The sequence below is a fragment of the Marmota marmota genome, unplaced genomic scaffold (assembly GCF_001458135.2).
Source record: "Marmota marmota marmota unplaced genomic scaffold, marMar, whole genome shotgun sequence".
NCBI lineage: Eukaryota > Metazoa > Chordata > Mammalia > Rodentia > Sciuridae > Marmota > Marmota marmota.
In genome coordinates this window covers 18,337,244-18,358,597 of record NW_025999968.1, presented here as the reverse complement: position 1 = coordinate 18,358,597, position 21,354 = coordinate 18,337,244, and the positions used below count along the sequence as shown (strand labels likewise).

Here is a 21,354-nt window from a genome sequence, read left to right as displayed (position 1 = left end):
ATTTTTTTTTTTTTTTTTGGCGGGGATGGGGGGCGGGGTACTGGAGATCGAACTCAGGGGCACTTAACCATTGAGCCACATCCCCAGCCTTTTTTGTATTTTCTTTAAGACAAGGTCTTACTGAGCAATGAGTTGCTTGGGGCCTCGCTGAGTTGCTTGGGGCCTTGCTGAGTTGCTTAGGACCTCATTAAGTTGCTGGGGCTGGCTTTGAACTTATGATCCTTCTGCCTCAGCCTCCTGAGCCACTGGGATTGCAGGCATGCACCACCATACCCAGCACAAATTTTGGAAAAAAAAAAAAAAAAAAGTACAGCTTTGCTCTAAGAACACTTTTCTTCTTAGAATATAGTAATCCCTGGGTATCTTCAGGAGATTGGTTCTAGGACTTTCCACTACGGATGCTCAATCCTTTATGTAAAATGACTTAGTATTTATATAACCTGTGCACATCCTCCTATATATTTTAAATAATCTTTATACTACTTGTAATACCTACTATAATGTACATGCAATCTATACAGTTGACATAGTGAATTCAACTTGGAATAGGAAAAACTCTTGTTTAGTACCGACACAATTTTTTAAAGAATATTTTTGATTTTTTTTTTGGTACCAAGGATTGAACTCAGGAGCAATCACTGAGTTACATCCCCAGCCCTATTTTGTATTTTATCTAGAGACAAGGTCTCATTGAGTTGTTTAGCATGTCATTTATGCTGAGGTTGGCTTTAAGCTTGCATTCCTCCTGTCTCAGCCTCCCTAAATGCTGGGATTATAGGCATGCCCTATCTTGCCCGGTAATATTTTTGATTTAAGGTTACTTGGATCCATGGATGGGGAATCTATGGATATAAAGGGCTCATTGTACTTGAAATTTTTATATTGAAAATCAGCATGAATATTAGAAGGACAAACATACAGTTAATGTAAATTATCAAATGAAGCAGGTATTTTTTGGTATAATGATAAAAAGAGATCTTCTATTGTTGGGAAACAACCCATAAGCATATTGTGCTTATGGCTATAAGGGCAGTCTCTAAAAAGTAGATTACTCATTAGACTGAAATATCAAAACAAAATTTACCCAGGGTGGTTTGTAGTTCCTCTTGACTAGGACTTGGTGAAATTATAGGTATAAAAGGGATGCCTCGTGACTCTAAAGGAGCTGCAAGAGAAAAGTATCAATGTTGTCAACTTTTAATTCAAAGCCAGCACCACACCAGAATGGTATTATGTAAGTTTTCTTCATTTTAAATAGAAAAGGGAAAGTGATGAAGAAGAAAATTAAGTATATATAGAACTCACAGGATCATGATTATAGAATAATAGAATAATGGTTCTCAGCTGTTTTCCCCATTTTTTAGGACACATAATAAATGACATTCTATGTTCAACCAGCTCCATGAGAATACCTAGTCAAGACGGAGTAGGGTAAGACATGGTTCTGGTCTGTTAGTTACAGCTCTATCCCTCTACCTACCACCCAAGTGAGCAGAGTAAATTACAAAATTGTTAGGATAATTTTATATCTTTTCTAGTTTTACAAGTAAATCACTGGCAATTTTCAGCATTTTGAATGGTATGAATAATAATTTCTCTACAGTACCTTTCCAACTTGTCACATGCTAATGTATTGTAACACTACAGCTGAGAACCACTAACCCAGCAGGAACTGTTAAATAGATGGGCACTGTAAGGCGGAATCATGAAGATAAATGAGGTAGATGAGGTTGCACTCAGTGATGAGCCATCTTAAATTGATCTTCAGAGCAAAGCCTTTATAACAGGAAAGCCATGGCATCTCTATTTCAGAAAGAGTGATGATAAGAATGAAATGATGAGATGGGTTGAGAAGGAACGATGTTTCAATTATGACCATTTGAGAGAGACCTGCAATCTTGATGGTAGTAAAGAAAACATTTAGAGTTGGCAATTATGGGAAAACCATTACCTATTGTTGTCTCTGGTGGCTCGATTCTAAAGGTAACAGGTTGTAGAACTATGTCAAAAGCAAATCAAAGAAACATATTTATGAGATCCTACCTGATAAAGTCAAAATAGTCTCTATATTTTCTATATGCATTCATTTAATCATTTGAACATTCTCTAAGAACTATAACTTGAGAAAATTCTACTTTCTAGGTGCTAGTCAGGAAACTTAAACTTTAAAGATCTCATTCACAATCATTTTGTGGAAAACTTGAATAGATACCTGTTTTTTATTTCAAAGTATATTCATTGTCAAAACATAGCTACATTTATATTTTGAAAGGAGGTAAAATAGTTGATTCAGTTCATAATTATGTTTTGTAATTTTAATATGATCTTTCATTCAATTAAAACACTTTCAGGTAATATAAACTTATTATATACTATTCCTTCATTTATATTTCAGATTATATGATTAAATTTTCCCCAAAGAAATATACTGATGTACAATATAATATTACTCAGCATTAAAAGAAAATAAAATTATGGCATTTGCAGTTAAATGGCTGGAGTTGGAGAATACCATGCAAAACGAAGTAATTCAGTACCAAAAGCCAAAGGCCAAATGTTCTGATCCATAATGGGGATCCATTATGGGGGCAGGGCATAGGAAAAATGGAGGAACTGTGATCAGCCAAAGGGGAAAGGAGAGGAGGGGAAGGGGCTTGGGGACAGGAAAGATGATGGAATGAGATGGACATTACTACCCTAGGTACATGTATGACTGCACATATGGCGCAATGCTACATCATGTACAACCATGAATGAAAAGTTGTGCTGCAATTGTGTACAATGAATCAAAAATGCATTCTGCTGCCATATATACTCAATTCAAATAAATTTTAAAAAAGAAAGAGAAATATACTTATATCCACAATTTTTTTCACTTCTTCCATAAAATATATTGACCACAAGAATAATTTTTTTAAAAAATATGCTTTATAACTAAAAATAAAGTAACTAATTTACCAGATTCATGCTGAGAAACTTCAGGGTCTGGTTTATGGGGAAGGAGTGCATCTTTCAGAACTGAAAGAAAAAGATGATAAAACACTATGTAATTCTTGTAAACAGAACCCACTTCCCAGAAAGCATGATGGATGCAAAAGTACTTTCATGATGGTTAAGATAAAGCTGAAGAGATCACCTCCTTCAAAATGCAAAAATGCCACTGTGTAGAGAAGGGTCTGGTGACAGTAAACAAAAACAAAGTTGGTCACAGTTCACCCTGGAGCCCCACTTGAGGAAAGGAAAAAAGAAAAAGTGTGTGTGTATGGGGGTGGTGGTGAAATCACTAATGTAATTAAACACAACCCAAGAAGCTAGGTCTCCCTGAGATCATTTCAAACAGAAAGTCAACTTTCATCTGCAGAGTTTAGCTGCCATTTGATATTATTCATGCTCAAATCCTGCTGACAGCAATAGAAAATACATTATCTTGGCTAAAGTGCATAAAATGGCCTTCATATTGAGGAAAACAGCAAGAAAGACAAAAATATGAAATATCTCAGGGGAGGGCAAAGTTTCATTTTAAATGGCATAAACAATTGTTGTGGGGAGAGAATAAAACGTTAGGAACTGGCCAGTCATTAGAGACCAGCCTGTGCAAGCTAGTGAATGCTAGCTGCCGCCAGTTTGCCTTCCTTAGTGATGGGGCTCTTGATACGTTATGCACTTTCATGCTTGACATGTGTGCATATGGAAAGCCAAAAACAGCTGAACAATAGATTTACTCATATCAGTCCCTGGCATAATTTTAATGCTTGGGCTCTATTTTCACAAAATAGAATGGGAACTTTATATCTTATTTCTTTTTTTCTGGGTACCGGAGGTTGAACTCAGGGGCACTTAACCACTGAGCCACATTCTCAGCTCTATTTTGTATTTTATTTAGAGACAGGGTCTCACTGAGTTGCTTAGCATGTTGCTTTTGCTGAGGCTGGCTTTAAACTCTAGATGCTCCTATCTCAGCCTCCCAAGCTGCTGGGATTACAGGCTGTGCCACTGCCCCTGGCCTATACCTTATTTCTTATGAGGGAAAATATTAAATTTGCCTATTGTTCATACCCCATTTCTATGCCAAAATCTCATTTCAAGAGCAGGGCAAAACACTTATTTGGCTCAGTTTCAATGTGAGGAAGACTTCCTTGAGCCCACTTTCTCACTGAAAAGTTTCCCTATTACATTGAAGGTTTCATAGATATCAATGTCTCTGTGGGAAGCTGTGTGATTTTCTTGACTCTTACATGATGCTGGAAAAAAAAATTAGTGTTCAGGCTAGAACTCTGCCTCAGAAGTAAGATTGGGAAAGCTTTTGAATTATGAGGTAGCCAAGCACCACTTTATTTTTAGTGTAGAAATAGGCAGCATATAATGAACATTCTCTTTTTATTGTTTTTGGGAGTAGTTTAACTTGCATGCCACATCTATTCTTAGTCTATGCCACTAAGTACCAGCTAAATTACAGTTGTGGAGTTTGGTTGATTGAACAGAAACTTGGACTCTCAGAACTTCTCTGAGCTAAAATGTAACACTGAGGAGAATTTGAAAATCTAGATTTCTTTTTTAAAGAAAATAGGAAACTCCAAAATGATCAGTGGAGAACTGATCTTAGAGAAAATCCACCACAATCCTAGACTTTTCATCTTTGCTTTGGGGGATTCAAACACTAAAATATGAGGGATTTCCAATTGTAAATCAAACTAAATATTTATTTGGAGGTTGAAGGAGAAAGTACTTCGATTTGGCTCTGCAAAATTCATGAACATACAAAGAAGCCAGAGTTTATAAACACCCTAATTAATTACAGTACTAGACTATACAAAGAAGAGCTTGGATGAAGGAAGAAAAAGCTGAGAAAAGATGTGCTACCAATAAATTCACCATACTGTAAATACATTACTTGCTGCTGCTTTAGTTTACTGAGAAATTTAGGCTAGGATAATGTGGATTCCAGCTGCTAAAACTGGCACTTCTCTTTCTAACCATGAGGTGATGATTTAATAAACTGCCACAGCAGACTTTCTAAAGCAGGTGAAATCAGTGGAAAGGAAAGAAGTAGAAATGTTTACAGGAAAGGGATATGAATCATTCTCCTACTTGATCCACTGCAGTTCTAAGAAATGCACGCTATTATTCTTTTCTTTTCCCTATGTGACATTTCATATGTACCCTAAATTGAGCAAGAACTCAATCCCTAAAATCTACATTGCCTATTTTTTTTTTGGCGGGGGGGCAACTCATCAATCTAAGTAATGATGATAATTTATTTGAGAGGCAGTTTTGATTTCCTTATACTTACCATTATTATATTGTAGGCTTAATTATGTTAAGCAAATTCACATTTATATTAACTGGCCAATCAATTATATTAACTCTCTTTTTAAATAAAGTGTAACACTTCAAAGAAAAAATAAATTAACAAGAAGGCACTTATGAGTTCCTTTTTCAGCTATGTATCCTTAGCACTGGTCTGAAAGGAAACAGGATCCTATTCTGGCCCCACTTTCCAGGTATTACCTGTGCTCTTGGACACCCTTTCTCCCTTCCCTTCTGAGACTTTTTATTTTCCATTATTCCTATTATCTCCTATTTCTCACCATCAATCCATGTCTCCATTTCTTCCTGAGTTCTTTCCCTTCTACCTATTCAATTGCTCAAATGGTCCAGCATCCTGAAAACAACAACAAAACCCAGAAAACAAAAATCCATTCCTTGGCTTCCCTTTCAAACCATCTCTCTCTCCTTTCTTTAATCAAACACTTGGTATTTGCCTCTGCTTCCTGGTCTCTGGCTGTCTTCTGTAGCCACTGTAGTCTGGCTGTCATTCACTAATCTGCAACCATGAGCCCACTATGGATATGCCTTGCTCATAGTTCTGAAGTCAAAGAAGCTCTGAAAATAGTTTTGCAAAAATTTACTCAGCAACAAAAAGTGGCTAGAACTGATCCAAGCACTTTCAGTTTTTATGATTCCTATGTAGTATTCATACTTCTCACTGCAGACTTATCAAAATATTTGTGATCAATTGTGTTCATATACTTTCACCTTTCTAAAATCTGAAAATTGCTGAATTCCTAAGCATCCAGCCCAATGATACAAATAATGGAGTTCTAGACCTGCACTGTTAGGTCAGTAGCCTCTTCTGACCCCTCCCCATTTTACCATCATTGTTGGCCACTCTTCCCTTCTTGAGACCCCTTCCTGCCCAACCTCTCTGGTACCCTCGGATCTTTTTTGACAACAATATCTCGCAACTCCTCTTTCTCTTCACAATTCTTAAATGTAACTGTGATTTCTGACCTCTTGTTTTCTCAGCCTATACATTCTACCGAATGACGCTATCCAAGATTAAAACCATCTAGAAAGATAATTCCTAAATTCTCATCCCAAATCCTGACTTCCATTTAGAAATATGGAAAAACATTTTCAATAACCAGTTAGACATCCCCACCTGAGAGTCTTATAGCCCTGTATACCTAACAGGTATAAACCCAAGCCTCTGTTCCTCCTTCCATATTCCCCATCTTGATTAATGGTAATATCATATGCCACTTGCCCCAGCTAGAAATGAGAGCATCTTCCTTCTCTAATACCATTCAGTCACTTCTAGGTCTTACCAATTCCATCTCCAAAAGGCCTTTCAGCATTATTCCCTTTCCTACAACTATCAGTTCAAATATTCATAATCACCCTTCTAGGTTAGTGCAAAACTTCTTCAATGATCTCTTGTCACCAATCTTTTGCCAGCTTATACTCCACGTTTTAATCACAACTGTCTTTCTAAAATACAGAACCAATTATGTCACCTCCATGACAAAAACAACAAAAGCATGCACACTTTAATGTCTAATTGCCTATAGAAAAAAATTTAAAGTACCCAGCATGATGTTAAATACCCTCAACCATTTGAGTCTAATTGACTTTTCACATCCTCATCTTGTACTAATCTTGCCCACAGGGAAAAAAAATGGCCAGCAATTTAGTCCTTCTGAATTCCAGCAGTTTAGCAACAGTGCCGAGTGCTTTGTTACCCTTCTTTTTGATTCCTTACAAATCAATAGCTACATACCTACTTATCCTTTAAGAATGGCTTCAAAGCTCTTTTTCTTGATGATGTCTTCTCCAATTCATACATTTAGAATGTATTGTTTTATTTTATTTTGCTTATATCACTATCTTACTAATCATTGAGATTTGCCTTATTTTATACTTATTTATAGATATTCCTGTTTTCTTCACTGCACTGTGTTCTATGGCAGACATCATGTCTAATTGTCTTTTTATCCCTATTTCCCTAAATGTAGAACTGGGCATATAAAAATCAATCAATATTTACTGAATTGAACATGCATTGCAGTATTTTATGAGGGCAAATCTGGGAAAGACAGGCACTTCCCATGAACAGGCACTGTACTTTATTACAAGCATTTAAAGACTCACATGGGCCTCTCCCCCAGATTCTAATTCTTCTGGAAGTTGTAAAATAGTATTAAATTATGGCTTCATGGCATTATTATATGAACACAATCTATGGAATATAAATAAATAATTTGCTAGTCACATCAATAGCTCATTTAGTTTAAGGGGGTTTTGAAGAGGAAAGTGCTGAGTTTCTAAAACTTGGAAAAACACATTGATATCTAATATGCCGTCAGGTACATAGCAAACTTCTGGTAACTCCTGATTTGAATCCCAATGTGAGGTTATGTTTTCTCTGGAGGAAATTGATGAAAGAACTATTAAACAAACAAAATTATATAATACATACTTCAGGGGAAAAAATAAGCTTTAGGAAGAAATGATAAAATCTGTAGAAGATGATGGTACTGACCACAAGGCAATGTAAAACAATGACAGTAACAGTGTGACTTGAGGAGGTAATTCTCTATTCAGCTCATCCCATTTATGTCAAAACAATGACATTTATGTCAAAACAATGATGAGGGGAATTATTACCTACTTTTGTCTTGGTTTTCTAAGATTATATCAGGAAACAAATTCATAAGGCTCATGGTCAGGTTTCTCCCTAATCCAAATCTGGCAGTATTTTAAAGTAAGTAATTCAAGAAAATGATTGCTTTACCGAACTCTAACTCAATTATCACTTTAAACAACAGGGCCCAATTTTTAGAAAGCATTTAGAATTAAACCCTCATTCTTTTAGCTTACACACCAAAAAGGCTTAATTGAAAACATGAAACTAACTATGAAAATACCAAAGTTGCAACTGCAAATAAGAAATTTCCAAAGATAATAGGTACTTTGAAAATTTGGACACCTTGCCAAAATCTACATTTTCTTTCTAGCTCACTCTCAGTGACTGAATTCTATCCTGGTGAATTTGATAGGGGGAAAAAAACAGACAAAAATCAATGGGTACAGAAAAATTTATGAGCAAATTGCTAAACATCATTACCTCTATTTATAAAATGCCATGTTATCATTTTTGTTGTTGTTGAGAAAAAACAAACCATATTATTTTATATTTTAGTTTGGTGAAAATTTTGAGTATAGCATGTTAGAATCGGCAGGTTCTTGGAAAGACATTCTATCCTTGGCATAGTTCTTTAACTTCTGATTGCAATAACAGCAATTATTACAATTTTTGTAAAATTTTGTAGCAATTCCTACAAGAGGAACTGGTCTCTCACGAGAGAAATAACCTAACCATACCACATATGATACAACAGGGCATTTCAGCATAAATGAAATCTTGACCTCACATATATCAACTCTCATGTTTCAGGACAGCTGAATGCAATAGAATGTGTTTGGCTTAAACATGAAATAAAACATTTACCAGGTGTAGTGTATAATGCTTCTGGACTTGGTGACATTTTTGGTTTTGAAGTAGCACGCTGGGGCCCCTTAGGAACTGAAAGAGAGAATTCAGTTCATGAGTCTTTGGTTTCAGTGTCTCAAGTCATGCTTAACACATAAGGCCTGGTGAGGAATAAGCTGGAATGCTGATAAAACAGGATACGGTTGACCCAGGGGCTAAACAGAAAAGTAAATCATAAGCTCAGGGAGATAAGTTAGAAATCCAAATACTTTTTGGAAAACAAAATCTGAGTAATCACAAAATTTAACAAACCTTCGGGGTATGATAAAGAATTTTTTTTATTTCCGAGGATACAGCAATTAAATAAATGCAAGAGTGCTTTTCCTTTTTGGATATGTTTGATTGACTTCTTAAACGTACTCTCATGTCTTCTGCTGAAGAAGTCAGTGAAGTCAGAGTGGAAACCTACCAGCACTGACAGGGTCAAGTTACCTCAGGCCACAGCAGAAAGGCAATGGACCATTGAGGACCGGTGGGTTCACTCTACTCCCTTGTGTTTCTCAGGCCTCCAGGAAGCTTCGAATAAACATGTTTCCAAATTAAACTTTTCTTTCTACATCCATTCCTTTGGAATAACAAGGTGCTAAATGAACAGGCACCAAGAAAATATATCTAATTTATTTATAGTTCACTTCACAATTCAGAAATGCTTTTGTAGGGATTATGTCTTCCGGTTTACACCATCATGCTGGGAGGAAGGAATTATCAGCTACATTGAAAGGTAAAGAAATAGGCAAGGTTCATACTACTATATAGTTTCTTCAACTTCTCAAGGAACTTTATAAAAATGGCATTGAAGAATCTGATTGTATCCTGATTTTCATATCGTTTATCCCCCCCACAACTAGGAGCACCCATAATTATGACGTTTGATATCTATAAATATAAAATTAACAATAGTAATGTTATTATGTATGAACATAGGAATCTAAAAATCAAAGTTTTATGGACTTATAAGATAGCCTTGATGACTTGTTCCAAATTTTGGATTCTGCTTTGTCCTCAAATGCAAATAAAGATTTCAATCTCTCTAATTTATAAATATACTTTGCATTAAAATAGCAAGAAAGATGACATGACCAATTACAGAATTTTATTCTGAAAAAAGTTGTGGATAAATAAAATTGTGATACATTTTGAATTATTCACATTATTATTAGATGATACTCTTTTTTTTTATGCCCAGCATAATTTGCATTGGTATTATATACATAAATAGAACATTCTCTCACTCAAATGACCTCTTCATATTTACAAGAGTTGGCCAAAGGCAAGGGAAGAGGTACTAAGATTTGAATGTTTGTCTTTAAAATATTTTGTGACATGTATGTCAATTATACACACATATCATTAAAAGACTAATAATCTAGGATAATGCTAGTACCTGTGAAATAAGATTTGTATTCTCATTATGGGTAGGAGAGATATTCATTCCACCTACTTTAAAAACAAATAATTAGAATGGATTTTTTTCATGATTAGTTTTCCAAATTTTTCCCTTACATTAAGTAGCACTGACAAAGCCAGAGGTATTAGGGTTGCAGCTACTTTCCATCAGAGATCCTGATGGTCTGGAAGCTTCCCCAGTTGGGACAATTACAGGATACTCTTCTTACAGTTTGGCAGCCCCTTCAGGTTTTAGAGAGTGGAACGCATTAAGCCTGTGAATCTATTCATTCTCAAGTTACACATCTTGTCAAGAAAGGTTAGCTGAAGGTCTAAATCAAAATTAAACAAATTTGAAACTTAGAATATAGTATAATAATGGGAAATTAGAGCAAATTCTATTTTTATAATTACAGAGTACTAAGATAAAATTACGAATACATTTCTCTATTACTTCATCTCTCCTTTAACTATTTATTTACTTACTAACTAGACATTTTTAGCCTGTGTCTTAACTCCCAATATTTATTTTTTATTTTTCTCTTGTATGTCAATATCTATTAAGTTTTTGTGTTTTTAAAATTTCCATTTCTTCTTTCTTTTTAACTTGCTCTATGATGTATATTCAAATAAAAAATTGAGAGCTGCTTCTCACGTAATTTTAACATCATTTTTAAAGTGAGATTTTTAGTTTCCTATCAACAAATTTAATAGACTTGATTATTTCATAACTACTAGTTTTAAAATTTTTTATTTATTTCATACCTGTCCTATTATTATTTATTAATTAATCACTAATTATTTTTACCAGGACTTCTTATATCTTAATGTTTCAAATATATTATTTAAAATTTCTTATTCTTTGGGGCAATGTTATCTTGGCACCTTCATATATTTATGCATCAGAATGTATTATTTTCATAGTAAAGTTTTGGTAACTAATTAAAACAAATCTAAAAATGCACTTAATAATACAGACTTAAAAATCATTAGTTACTTTAAGGAATTTTTCTTTAAAGAAAAAAGTAAATTTTCTCTCAGAATCAGGTGTGGACCAAAAACTATAGTTTCTCTCCCCTCCTTCAGTGGAGTTTCCAAGATATGATTTAAATACTCATGGTAGAGTCCAGAATTACTACCTGGATCAAGAATAATTTTGATGCTGCTAAATATTTTCCTTTTCCAGACCACTAGTGATAGTGAAGTTTCATTTCCTGGTATCCTTGGGGAGGTGCACCTCAGATATTTTCTGCAGGTAGGTCATATATTAATGATAATTTAAATTAGGTGACTGCATAGGGGAAGTCCATTCAGAGGTGGTGGAAGGACGAGGAGGACAATCTCAAGGTGGGAGAGGAAAAGGGAGTGGACAGGTTACCCTAGGTAAGAAATGCTGGTCTCAACTAGCCCCATCTTAAATAAGGGAACATTAGAGAAGCTTAGTGAATTAAGCTCTCCCAATGAAAAATTCTTTGATCAAACCTAAAGATAATAAAAAAACCTTTAGTAGATGAAGACTTGTTTTATATGGGTTAAAAAACTCAACCTGCTATAATCAAACAGAATAACTCTATTCATTTCAAATTTTTCATTTTAAAATATAAAATATATTTACCTGGTTGTGTTTGTGGGATTCTTGGGTGTGGAGATGTTTTTGGCTTGGGAGGAGCACGTGGTGTCTGCCAGGGAGCTACAAGAAAGACATAGTTTTGGAGCTCTTGAGCCCTTCTTGAGAATCACAGTACCTAAGCCTCTAGGAATTTAAAGATGTTGGTTGAGTAACTGAAGACCAAAATACACAGCAAGTGCAACTAAAGCTTCTAAAGGACTACAGAGAAGAGGAAGACAATATTTTTTAAATACAGAAAACAAAACACAAAGGCACACTAAATGACATCCAAGATGTTCATCTGGCAAAATGGAACTGTTGGGATTTCAGAAATATCTCCTTCAAAATATCTATTCAATAGGTTGAAAATAAATTTCATAAAATTGATTCTTATAATAAGTTTGCATCATTTCATCAGAATATCTAGGTGTGTTATTTTATACATATGTTTTTTTCTAAATAAAAAATTAAGTTACCAAATTATATTCCAAATATACAGTATATGCTAATAGCAAGTACTAATGGGGAAAATTAATCTTACTAAACAAAACACAATTTTATTGGTTATATCAGGGAAGAAAAATTGAACATCCAAGGTATTTTTCTGTGGAGCGTTATCCCTTTGCTTGATATTCCCAAGAAGTTTTAGGATATACAGTGTAAAACTGATTGTTGCTTCCTTCGCTAAGGAAATTAAAAGTATAACCTGACAAAGGAAGGTAATTATCATATGCAAGCATCATCTGTGGAAGCACCTGTTTGGTTGAACTAAAATGGGTTTTCAATAAAAGATAAGAAAAAATATGGTATGAACATCATGCAGGTTCAGGCAGCTTAAGAAAAACTTGCTGAAAATAAGAATTATTAGACACTAGAAATTTCTGAATGAATCTGCAAAGGATTCTTTCATACTAAACATCAAAACACAGAAAGTATGCAGGGTTTCAGTGGAATCCTCTTGCCTGTTGAGAGAAGAATACCAGCACATGTGGGAGATTACTTTGGTTTAGGAGCCTGGTGGTTTAGCTCCCTTTGCTAATCACAGGGCTACAGACTCAAGTTCTTCATCAAAAGTTACTGATTTTTAAGAGCTTTTCCAATGCTAAAATTCAATGCTTTGTTTGTTACAGTGCCATGATTTTCTGGTTCTCAACTTCCTCACTTGCTGAGGATCAATCTGATGGACTATATGCTTTCCCAAGGATTTATGAAGGACCATGAGAAGGTAACGGCACATCATGAAGCAACTCCATGAAAAATGATGCAGAATAAGAAATAATAGTGTTTACAATTAGGTATTTCAAAAATATAAATGATTAGGCCTATTGAAGACAAACTTTGGAAAAGTCAGGTACAGCTTCCATTCATGTACCCAATGTAGAATTCTAGAAAAAAAATTAAACTGTAGAGTTTATAGGCAATATTTAGAATGTTTCAGAGCACAACAGATAGAATTAATATCCCTATTTCCCCTGAAAGCAGAGTCATATAAAAATAGCTTAAGAGCAATCAAAACACAAGTTATGGCTTATTTATGATAAAACTTCTCTCCATGGAATCCTGCAGGAATTGAGAAGATTTTCCTTGGAGAAGAGACACACTTAATTTTTCATCTTGGCTACTTGTTTCCATTGATCCCTAACTACAACACTAAGCAAAACTTTATGACTTGCCAAAGTTAATGGTTTGAGTTGAGTTTCTTTTATGTGTATGCAGTGAAATGACCAGACCACTACAGGAATGAGTGGAAAAAAGTAAGGCCCCTGAATAATCATGGTGACAGGCCAGTGCTGTTCTTCTATGTGGATTATATTGTGAAACCTATTTCTGGAGGTTTCTTTTAATCTCAAACACAAATGAGATATGTTAAAATTAATCAAGATGATAAAGTAATTAAGATTATGTATGTATATGTATTCACATTGAATGTGTCATACACACACACACACACACACACACAGAGACTTAAAAAGAGAATATAAATGTCCTTTCCCAGAAACATTTCTATTTCCCGAGTTAAACACTTGAAGACTAGCTAAAGGGTGTTTTTCAGCATTTTGCTAACAAAAATATAGAACATTGCCATTTGAGAGGTTACTGATGATAGATGGAGAAGTGGTACATCAGACAGGTAGGCTCACCCATCTGAGACGGTGAGCAGAGTGATGAAGCCAAGTCTTCATATCCAGAAGAGACCCATTTCTCATTGCAAACACTCACCTCATGCATGAAATATGAAATAAAGTATTTACCAGGTTCAGTCTGAGGCTCATCAGGGCTGGGTGGGGTTATAGTTTGGGAAGGCAGAGATGACGTTTCTATGGTAATTGAAGGAAAGTATGCCAGGTTACTAAAATGCTTGACACACCCTGATTACAGACAACAGATAGAAAAGTAACAGATTTTTTAAAATAAAATTGAAGTCTGTAGGAAAACATCATCCCTATTTCTATGTAACTCATTTAGCTTAAAAAATGCTTAGTTAGTGCCAGGTTTCAAAGCACGTTTGAAGTAAGCAACATTATTACATTTAAAATCTTCACATTAGGATCCTGCCTCCTCAACAATTCTAGAAAGACATATTAAATAAGAACCATGAAAGGAAAGATAATAAAAAAAAATGTTGTGACACAAGCCAGTTAAGCAATATAGCATTTCACTTAAACAATGAAGGAAGAAGAATCCAGAAAGTAAATGAATGGGATGGAATGAGTGTTAATGGGAAGTCCGCTGCTAGGTAAGAAAGTAGAAATGAATCATCATACAAAAAAGCATCGCCTGAAACATTCAACACAATACCAAATTGGTGGAATGCTTAATGTTAAGAAAAGAGATGCTTTAGATTCAAACATCTGGCTGATGTAAGCAGAGAAAGGAGATCAAGGCTTAATATAAAATGGAAGAGACATTTTTGGACAATGGTTATGAGCAGAAGCACCAAGAATGACAATGAACTGTGTGACAAAGAATGGTGATGCAATGTGAATTCACAATGAGCGAGACCCTCAGGGGTCTGGTGATGGTGTGATGAGGACAGAAAGCATATGGGTTGGACGCTTGAGGTTGTCATTACCTAGTGTGGTCACAGGAGGTTCAGATACAAATGTAATAGATTCCACAACTGCATCAAAACAAAGGAGAACTATTTTAAAACCTGTAAGAAGTTAAGTTATCCTCAAGTATTTCTTCCTTGACTATCAACACACCTCACTTGAATCAAAGTGTGAAATATGATATATCAAGAACTATATAATGTTTTGAACAACCAACAATAAAAAAAAAAAGAATTAGCATTGTCATTTATGGATAGAACAATGTATTTAGACAGGAAAAAAAGAAAAACAGGAGGAAATTGTATTTTATGACCTCAATTCTCCAATGTTTTAACTGTCTCTGACTTCCAAATGTTTTTATGCTCCAATCTTTAGATAACAGCAGAGAAACAGAAATTTATTTCTGTTTTCAGAGTCAATTATCACTTTCAGAATCCAAGAATGCAGGCTGGGGCGCAGCTCAGTGGCAGAGCACAAACAAATAAAATAAAGGCATTCTGTCCATCTATAACTACAACAAAAATTAAAAGAATAAACAAAGAATCCAAGAATGCTGGTAGCTATAGCTCCTCAAATCTGTTCAGTTGTAGAACAAATAAGTACTATAGGTTAAACATTTATGCTATACTATGTAACACATACTAATTAAAAATGTGTTGAATAAATGAACTGTAGCATGAAAACCTTTACCACTTTTAGGTTTTGATTCCTCTGTCCCGAAAGGTGATTTGGTCGTGGGATATATATAATCTGTTTTGACTGGTGCTGGGAAGAAACAGGGAATGGCTGGTTAGTGGAGGGCAGCCCAAAGTATACTGCCATGGAATCCTGTGTTTACCTTGAAAACTCAGGTTAATAATCTTATGCAGATATGCTCATGAGGATAATTAATATTCAAGCAGATTATCAAGATTGATATCAAGTAAATTATCAATTTAATAAGATTGAAATGAGGGCAGAAAATGAAGGCAGTGTGCTCTCTGGGAAAACATATACACACATGCACACACATCACATCATAACTGGCAGTATTTCCGGCAATTACTACCCAGAGCAAAGCAAATAATTTTACTTCTTTACATATTTTTGCATAAGAGTTCTTGTAAGAAAAAGACATAGAATGAATCCTTAGGAAGCATGGATACGAATATTAAAAATGATGTGAAAATGAAATTTGTGCAAATGTGAACATATTTACATATGTACACATATTAAAAGAGTGATCAGAATATTAAAAAAATAAAAGTTTCACTCAGGGAGAGGAAACTAAGGAAATCATGAAACTTGCATAGCAGCAGATACTGACACAATATGCTGTATTTAATGACTCTCAAGACTCACTGGATAAGCATGACAAGAAGTGGGGAGCAGGTGGCTGTGAAAAGTCACAAAGCATGAGGACATCCAAAGATGATTTTTGCAATGAGATGGAAAAGCATACATGCGTGACTTCCCACTGGGGAACATTTTTACCTATGGTCTCCTTTGATGACTCAGTGCTAAATGTAACCGATTCCAGAACCTCAGAAACTAGCAGGAGACACAAAATAGTACAATTGATCAAGGATGGATTGTTGTGAGCATTAAACAAATCAGTACAAACTAATTATTATGAAAGGAGCCTTCTACCTGGTAAGCATTCAGTGTTAACTGTTATAACAACAACAATGGTATTAGCACTAACATTAAAGGAAGCTCTAATAATTGAATTTAATTTACAATATAATTATTGTACGTTACCATTAATAACCATATTTTCAGCATGAATACCAAAATGACATTTATATAATTAAAAGATACTCAGAAGAGATGAAATTATAATCCTATGATAGAAAAAGATAGAATCCAATTTTTCAAAAATAAATGTAAGGGACAAGCAACAGCATCACTAACACAGATTTTAAAATTTTGCTCCAGTTTAGAAGGGCAATGTGTTTTGAAGCACTCATTGTTTGAGGGTAAGTTTTTCATTCTTTACTGAAGTGAGAACTTTCTCCTTCCTTGATGGCCATAATTGAACTCATTCTTTTCAGATAGTAGAGCACAAATTCTGCTCATGACTAAAGAGAACCACAAATTTGTTACTGTTGATTAAAAAAAAAAAGATAAGTTATATAATCAGGTTTTCTAAATGGTTATGGTAACCACTTAATAAGATGTGATTATTCCCTAAAATGATACAAAACAAACTCAACAAAATGAAGGCATTTTTATGCCATTGAATAATACAATTAATATTAATAAAATGTAACACTAATTTAATATCAATACACAACCATGGAATAAGCACTGTAAAATACTTAGATAAATTTGTGGAGTATATGTTCTTTTTGCATATGTTATACTTAGAAATACAATTCTTAGAGGATCACAGTCTGTACCCTGAAGCTCAGTGTATCCAGATAGATAAAACAATCTATTTACCCAGTTGACTTTGTGTCATTTCTAGGCTTGGTGATGTCACTGGTTTCAAAATAAGAGTCTGCAGTTCAGTGGGAGCTGAAAGAATTGTTGTAAAAACAATTATGAATAATTGTTTCATAGATTTTGGATAGAGGTAGCAATGAATTGAAATACACACATCCTTAAAATCACAAGGTTATGGAGGGCCATGCAGAGTGAATACTATTTAAAAAGCTATGGATGAAAAGAAATGAGATCTGAAGAAGATACATCTTTTGTCAGAGCCAATCCTTAGGCAGGATACCAAGATGATTTAAGCTACCATGTTGATTTCCCTCAACCATGAACCCAGTAATTGCTGAGCTGTTATTATTGTGCCTTGTCTCTTCTAAGGCATATAAGCAGGGATTGCAAGCCACTTCAGTGTCAATCAGAGACAATCATCTGGAGGGACCCGAGAAGCCACAAATAACAGATTTTCCTGATTCCACTAAAAAGTTTGAAAAAGTTTGAAGTTTGGAAGGTAGATGAGTCTTCTCCCTCTTAGGCTTTTTAAATTGAAGAAGGAAGATATTGGGTTATTCTAGAATTTGTAGGTCTAGAATCCATCAACAGCATTGTATGTGGATCTGTTTCTAAAGCATTTTATATTTTCTTGAGTTTATGTCCTAAGTTAAAAAAAAAGTTAGTAATCTTTTATTATCACAGATAGTTCCATTAGAGACCAAAATCACATACAAAGCTCATTTGTTGATTGAAGGAATAAATATTAATATGCATAGATACTTGGAAAGATCCCTACTTAGTAAAGATTAAAAGCCATTGCTAAACCGTGGTGGAGCTGAAGAGTGGTTATGCCCACTGATGATGGGGAGCCTGGATTAGCCAGGGCACAGCTTTATTTTTATTGACAATAAAATAGGGACACTTCATTTCTTAGAATATTGAGAACAGTACTCAGATCTTATGGAAAGTAAGTTACTTAGAGGAAGTTCATGATACTTCTATAAATCTAAACACCAAAGAGAAGATGAGTAATTTTGACCTCAGATTCAACACTAATCATGATTATAATGAAATCTTAGAGATTCATGGAAGATAGATGCTTTTAAATGGATCCAAGGACATCTGCTAAAATTAAGACTCTTGGCAACTTATCAAGCATGAAATGGTATGAAAATAGCAGTCTCTGGAAGCAGGAGCAACTCTGGCCATGACAGTATGGTTTTTAGCGAGCAAGAAAAAGCATTTTATGAAAGTCACAAAAATCATTACCTAATGTTGTTGCTGGAGCCTTAGTACTATGAATATCAGTTTCAAAGCCTGGAGCAGTAACTGATTAAAATCAACAACATGAATACAAGAAAACTTAAATGCACATGAAAAACTAGTGTTTTCTTTCAAAACATTCCAAATGACATTTGTTAAAAAAAAAATTAGAATAATAGGAAGCAAATAGTTGCATTTTGGAGATTTGGTTACACTGGCCAGAACAGTTCACTGAAGAAGACAGTCACATCTTCCGACTCTGCTACATATCTACCATTGCACATATGGTATTTAGTTTCTGATTATAACTTGTATGGTTGATTGCTTTAGAAATTTGTTCAGGTAATATGTATGCAAAATATACAAAAGTAACTCATTGTATTTCTTGGAAGTAAAAAAAAAAACCAACAAACAGTTTATGTAGCCATGCTACAACAAATGCTTCAATGCAGATATAGCAATAAATAGCCATTGGTGACTACACCAATTGTGCTGTAAAATCAGCTTTAAAGAGAGACCAAGAACTTCACTCAAATCAAATCATGTAAGAGAAAAAAAACCCATGAGTCTTCCAAAGACATGTTCTTCTGGACAGTTCTGTAGGGGAAGCAGCTATAAACCATTACCCAAGGCCTTGACAAGGTAGACAAACAGTTCTTAGAGAACATGATGACTCTAACTTCCCACCATGGTTATTGCTTTGGGTTCAATGCTTAAACCAAGGAATTTCAGATTTACCCGGCTTGGTCTGGGATTCTGCAGGACTTGATGTGGTTTTAGGTCTGGGACGTGGACGACGTGTTCGTTGTATTTTAGGAGCTGGAGGAAGAAATTTTGGATTATGCTAGGGCAGTTGGCTTTGGAAACAAAATCCTATGTTTTCTAGGATTTGTGTCCTGGAAAGTTGAGGCATATATCTTTTAAGATTAAAATATTTTCTCTTACATTTTTTTTAATCACTGAAGCTTGAGAGAAAAAACTCACATGTAAAATTAAGTTAAAGAAGGAAGAGACTCATAAACCTCTAACTTGGTGGGGTCTTAGGTTCCTACTAAAACTTTTGTATATCCCAAAGAATCTACGGTACTATAAAAACTGTTATAGTTCAGTCTGTGTAGATAAGATATAGACACTACTATGTTTGAAATTCAGCTCTAGATGTGAGTGCTGTTTAGACAAAAGTACATGTCACAAATTCAAGTAGGATTACAAGGTAGGAAGATATTCTAGGTTCATGCATAGTTTTCAAAAACAATAGGACCCTTTTTAAAAGAATCTTTAACCCTCCTAAGAAGAGGCAATATAGGCTGAAGCTATGGCAGATGATAAGACAATCTTATAAAGCTGATGACAAATGTGATGATGATGATAATGGAATGGGTTTGAAAATGAACAAGAAACGTTGAGGAACACAGAATGTAATTACCCAGTGTTGTTTCTGGAGCCTTGGTTCTAAGAGTGTCAGGCTCGAGGACTGTAGCAAGAGCTGGCCAAAAAAATGAAAAAATAAACCAAACAATAATTAACAATTCACTTTAAGGTTAATGTCACAAATTGATTTTTAAGCCTCTTAACTAAGAGAAAAGAGACATTTGTTCTTTGTAGATTTTCCCAAACACAGCCAGGTGCTTGTTTATCTCATGATACTGACTTGCAAGATAATAGCATATACAGCTAAATATCACGAAGTAGTTCACAAGATGTTTGATTACCTGACCCTTGCTATTTAGTCTGCTTGGCAAGCTTTTGACATTTAAATAATATATGCTCTTCTGATGGCACTAAAAAAAAGAATTTATTAGTCTTGTACTTCTATAGAAGTTGAGATAACTGTCTACTATTTTTGTTTACTATTAAAATATTTATGAGTATAATAAGTTCATATGTTTGAATGCCTAAGGAACACCACCAAACTGATAAACTGTGCCCATCAGAATACAAAGTGGCCTCCAATGCAATAAAAATTAAGAAATACTTTTAAAACTGTTAGAGAAAGATAATGAGTTAGTCTACCCTATCACAGAAGCCTGTCAGTTAAATATTCCAAGTTAAGCACATTAAAAATTTTGACAATTCACTATGGACACCATTCCTTAAAACAGCAGATCCATAGACCCTAGAACAGTAAGAGGTAATATGAGCAAAGCAGCATGATATTTCCATAATTGTTGAGGGACAAGAAAGTCTAGGTGATGGACAGTTTGAAATACAGCTTCAATTGGTGCTGTTTAAGCAAATGCACATGATCACAGGATACAAGGCTGAGCAGTTACATGACAATTCTAAGTCCTGAAATTAGTTCATGCACAGTTTTCTTAAATTCAACTAATAATCTGATATAGAGCCCAGAATGATTTCAAGAGAAAGACTAATGGGATGATATCAGAGGATGATGAAATGGTCCTATGATGCAGAAGAACCTGCGATACAATGACATGGTATGATAATGCACAGGAAAAGCATAACTGCAGACATAGCATTCTCATTACCTATGGTTTCTGAAGCTTCAGTTCCAAGAGAACCAGGTTCAAGATCTGTAGCAGGAACTAATTAAAAGCAAAGAAATAAATGTGTGTGGAAAGTCAGCAAATTAAATATCACCAATATAATATTGCTTCCACAGGTATATGGCAATTAATTTCTGAAATTTAATACTGGTAACTTGGAGATTTGGTTATCTCGTAACCAGGTAAACTTTCTTTCAAGAGGTGCTCAGCCACAGCTTATACAATCTTCTAAGAATCTCAATAAAGTCAATACAGTAAAAATCTCCTAGGTAACTGTACCTGCTTCCAAGTATT

General features: G+C 34.7%; 1 protein-coding gene across 35 annotated transcripts in view; it reads right to left on the bottom strand.

Annotated features, from left to right (window-relative positions):
* Window positions 1-21,354, bottom strand: part of LOC107136359 (ABI family member 3 binding protein) — a 227,666-nt gene that overhangs the window by 46,819 nt on the left and 159,493 nt on the right. For 12 of the 35 annotated variants that reach the window (XM_048803407.1, XM_048803418.1, XM_048803406.1 and 9 more), the window contains 14 exons: window positions 21,043-21,099; window positions 19,980-20,039; window positions 19,292-19,372; window positions 18,560-18,619; window positions 17,306-17,380; window positions 16,355-16,411; window positions 15,566-15,646; window positions 14,902-14,949; window positions 14,081-14,146; window positions 11,835-11,909; window positions 8,792-8,866; window positions 2,959-3,018; window positions 1,952-1,999; window positions 1,085-1,165 (listed from right to left, as the gene is read on the bottom strand). In XM_048803407.1, coding sequence (XP_048659364.1) covers window positions 1,085-1,165; window positions 1,952-1,999; window positions 2,959-3,018; window positions 8,792-8,866; window positions 11,835-11,909; window positions 14,081-14,146; window positions 14,902-14,949; window positions 15,566-15,646; window positions 16,355-16,411; window positions 17,306-17,380; window positions 18,560-18,619; window positions 19,292-19,372; window positions 19,980-20,039; window positions 21,043-21,099 — 924 coding nt within the window. The remainder of the gene's footprint in view (window positions 1-1,084; window positions 1,166-1,951; window positions 2,000-2,958; window positions 3,019-8,791; window positions 8,867-11,834; window positions 11,910-14,080; window positions 14,147-14,901; window positions 14,950-15,565; window positions 15,647-16,354; window positions 16,412-17,305; window positions 17,381-18,559; window positions 18,620-19,291; window positions 19,373-19,979; window positions 20,040-21,042; window positions 21,100-21,354) is intronic. The other 23 variants (XM_048803435.1, XM_048803437.1, XM_048803438.1 and 20 more) reach the window with 16 other exon arrangements.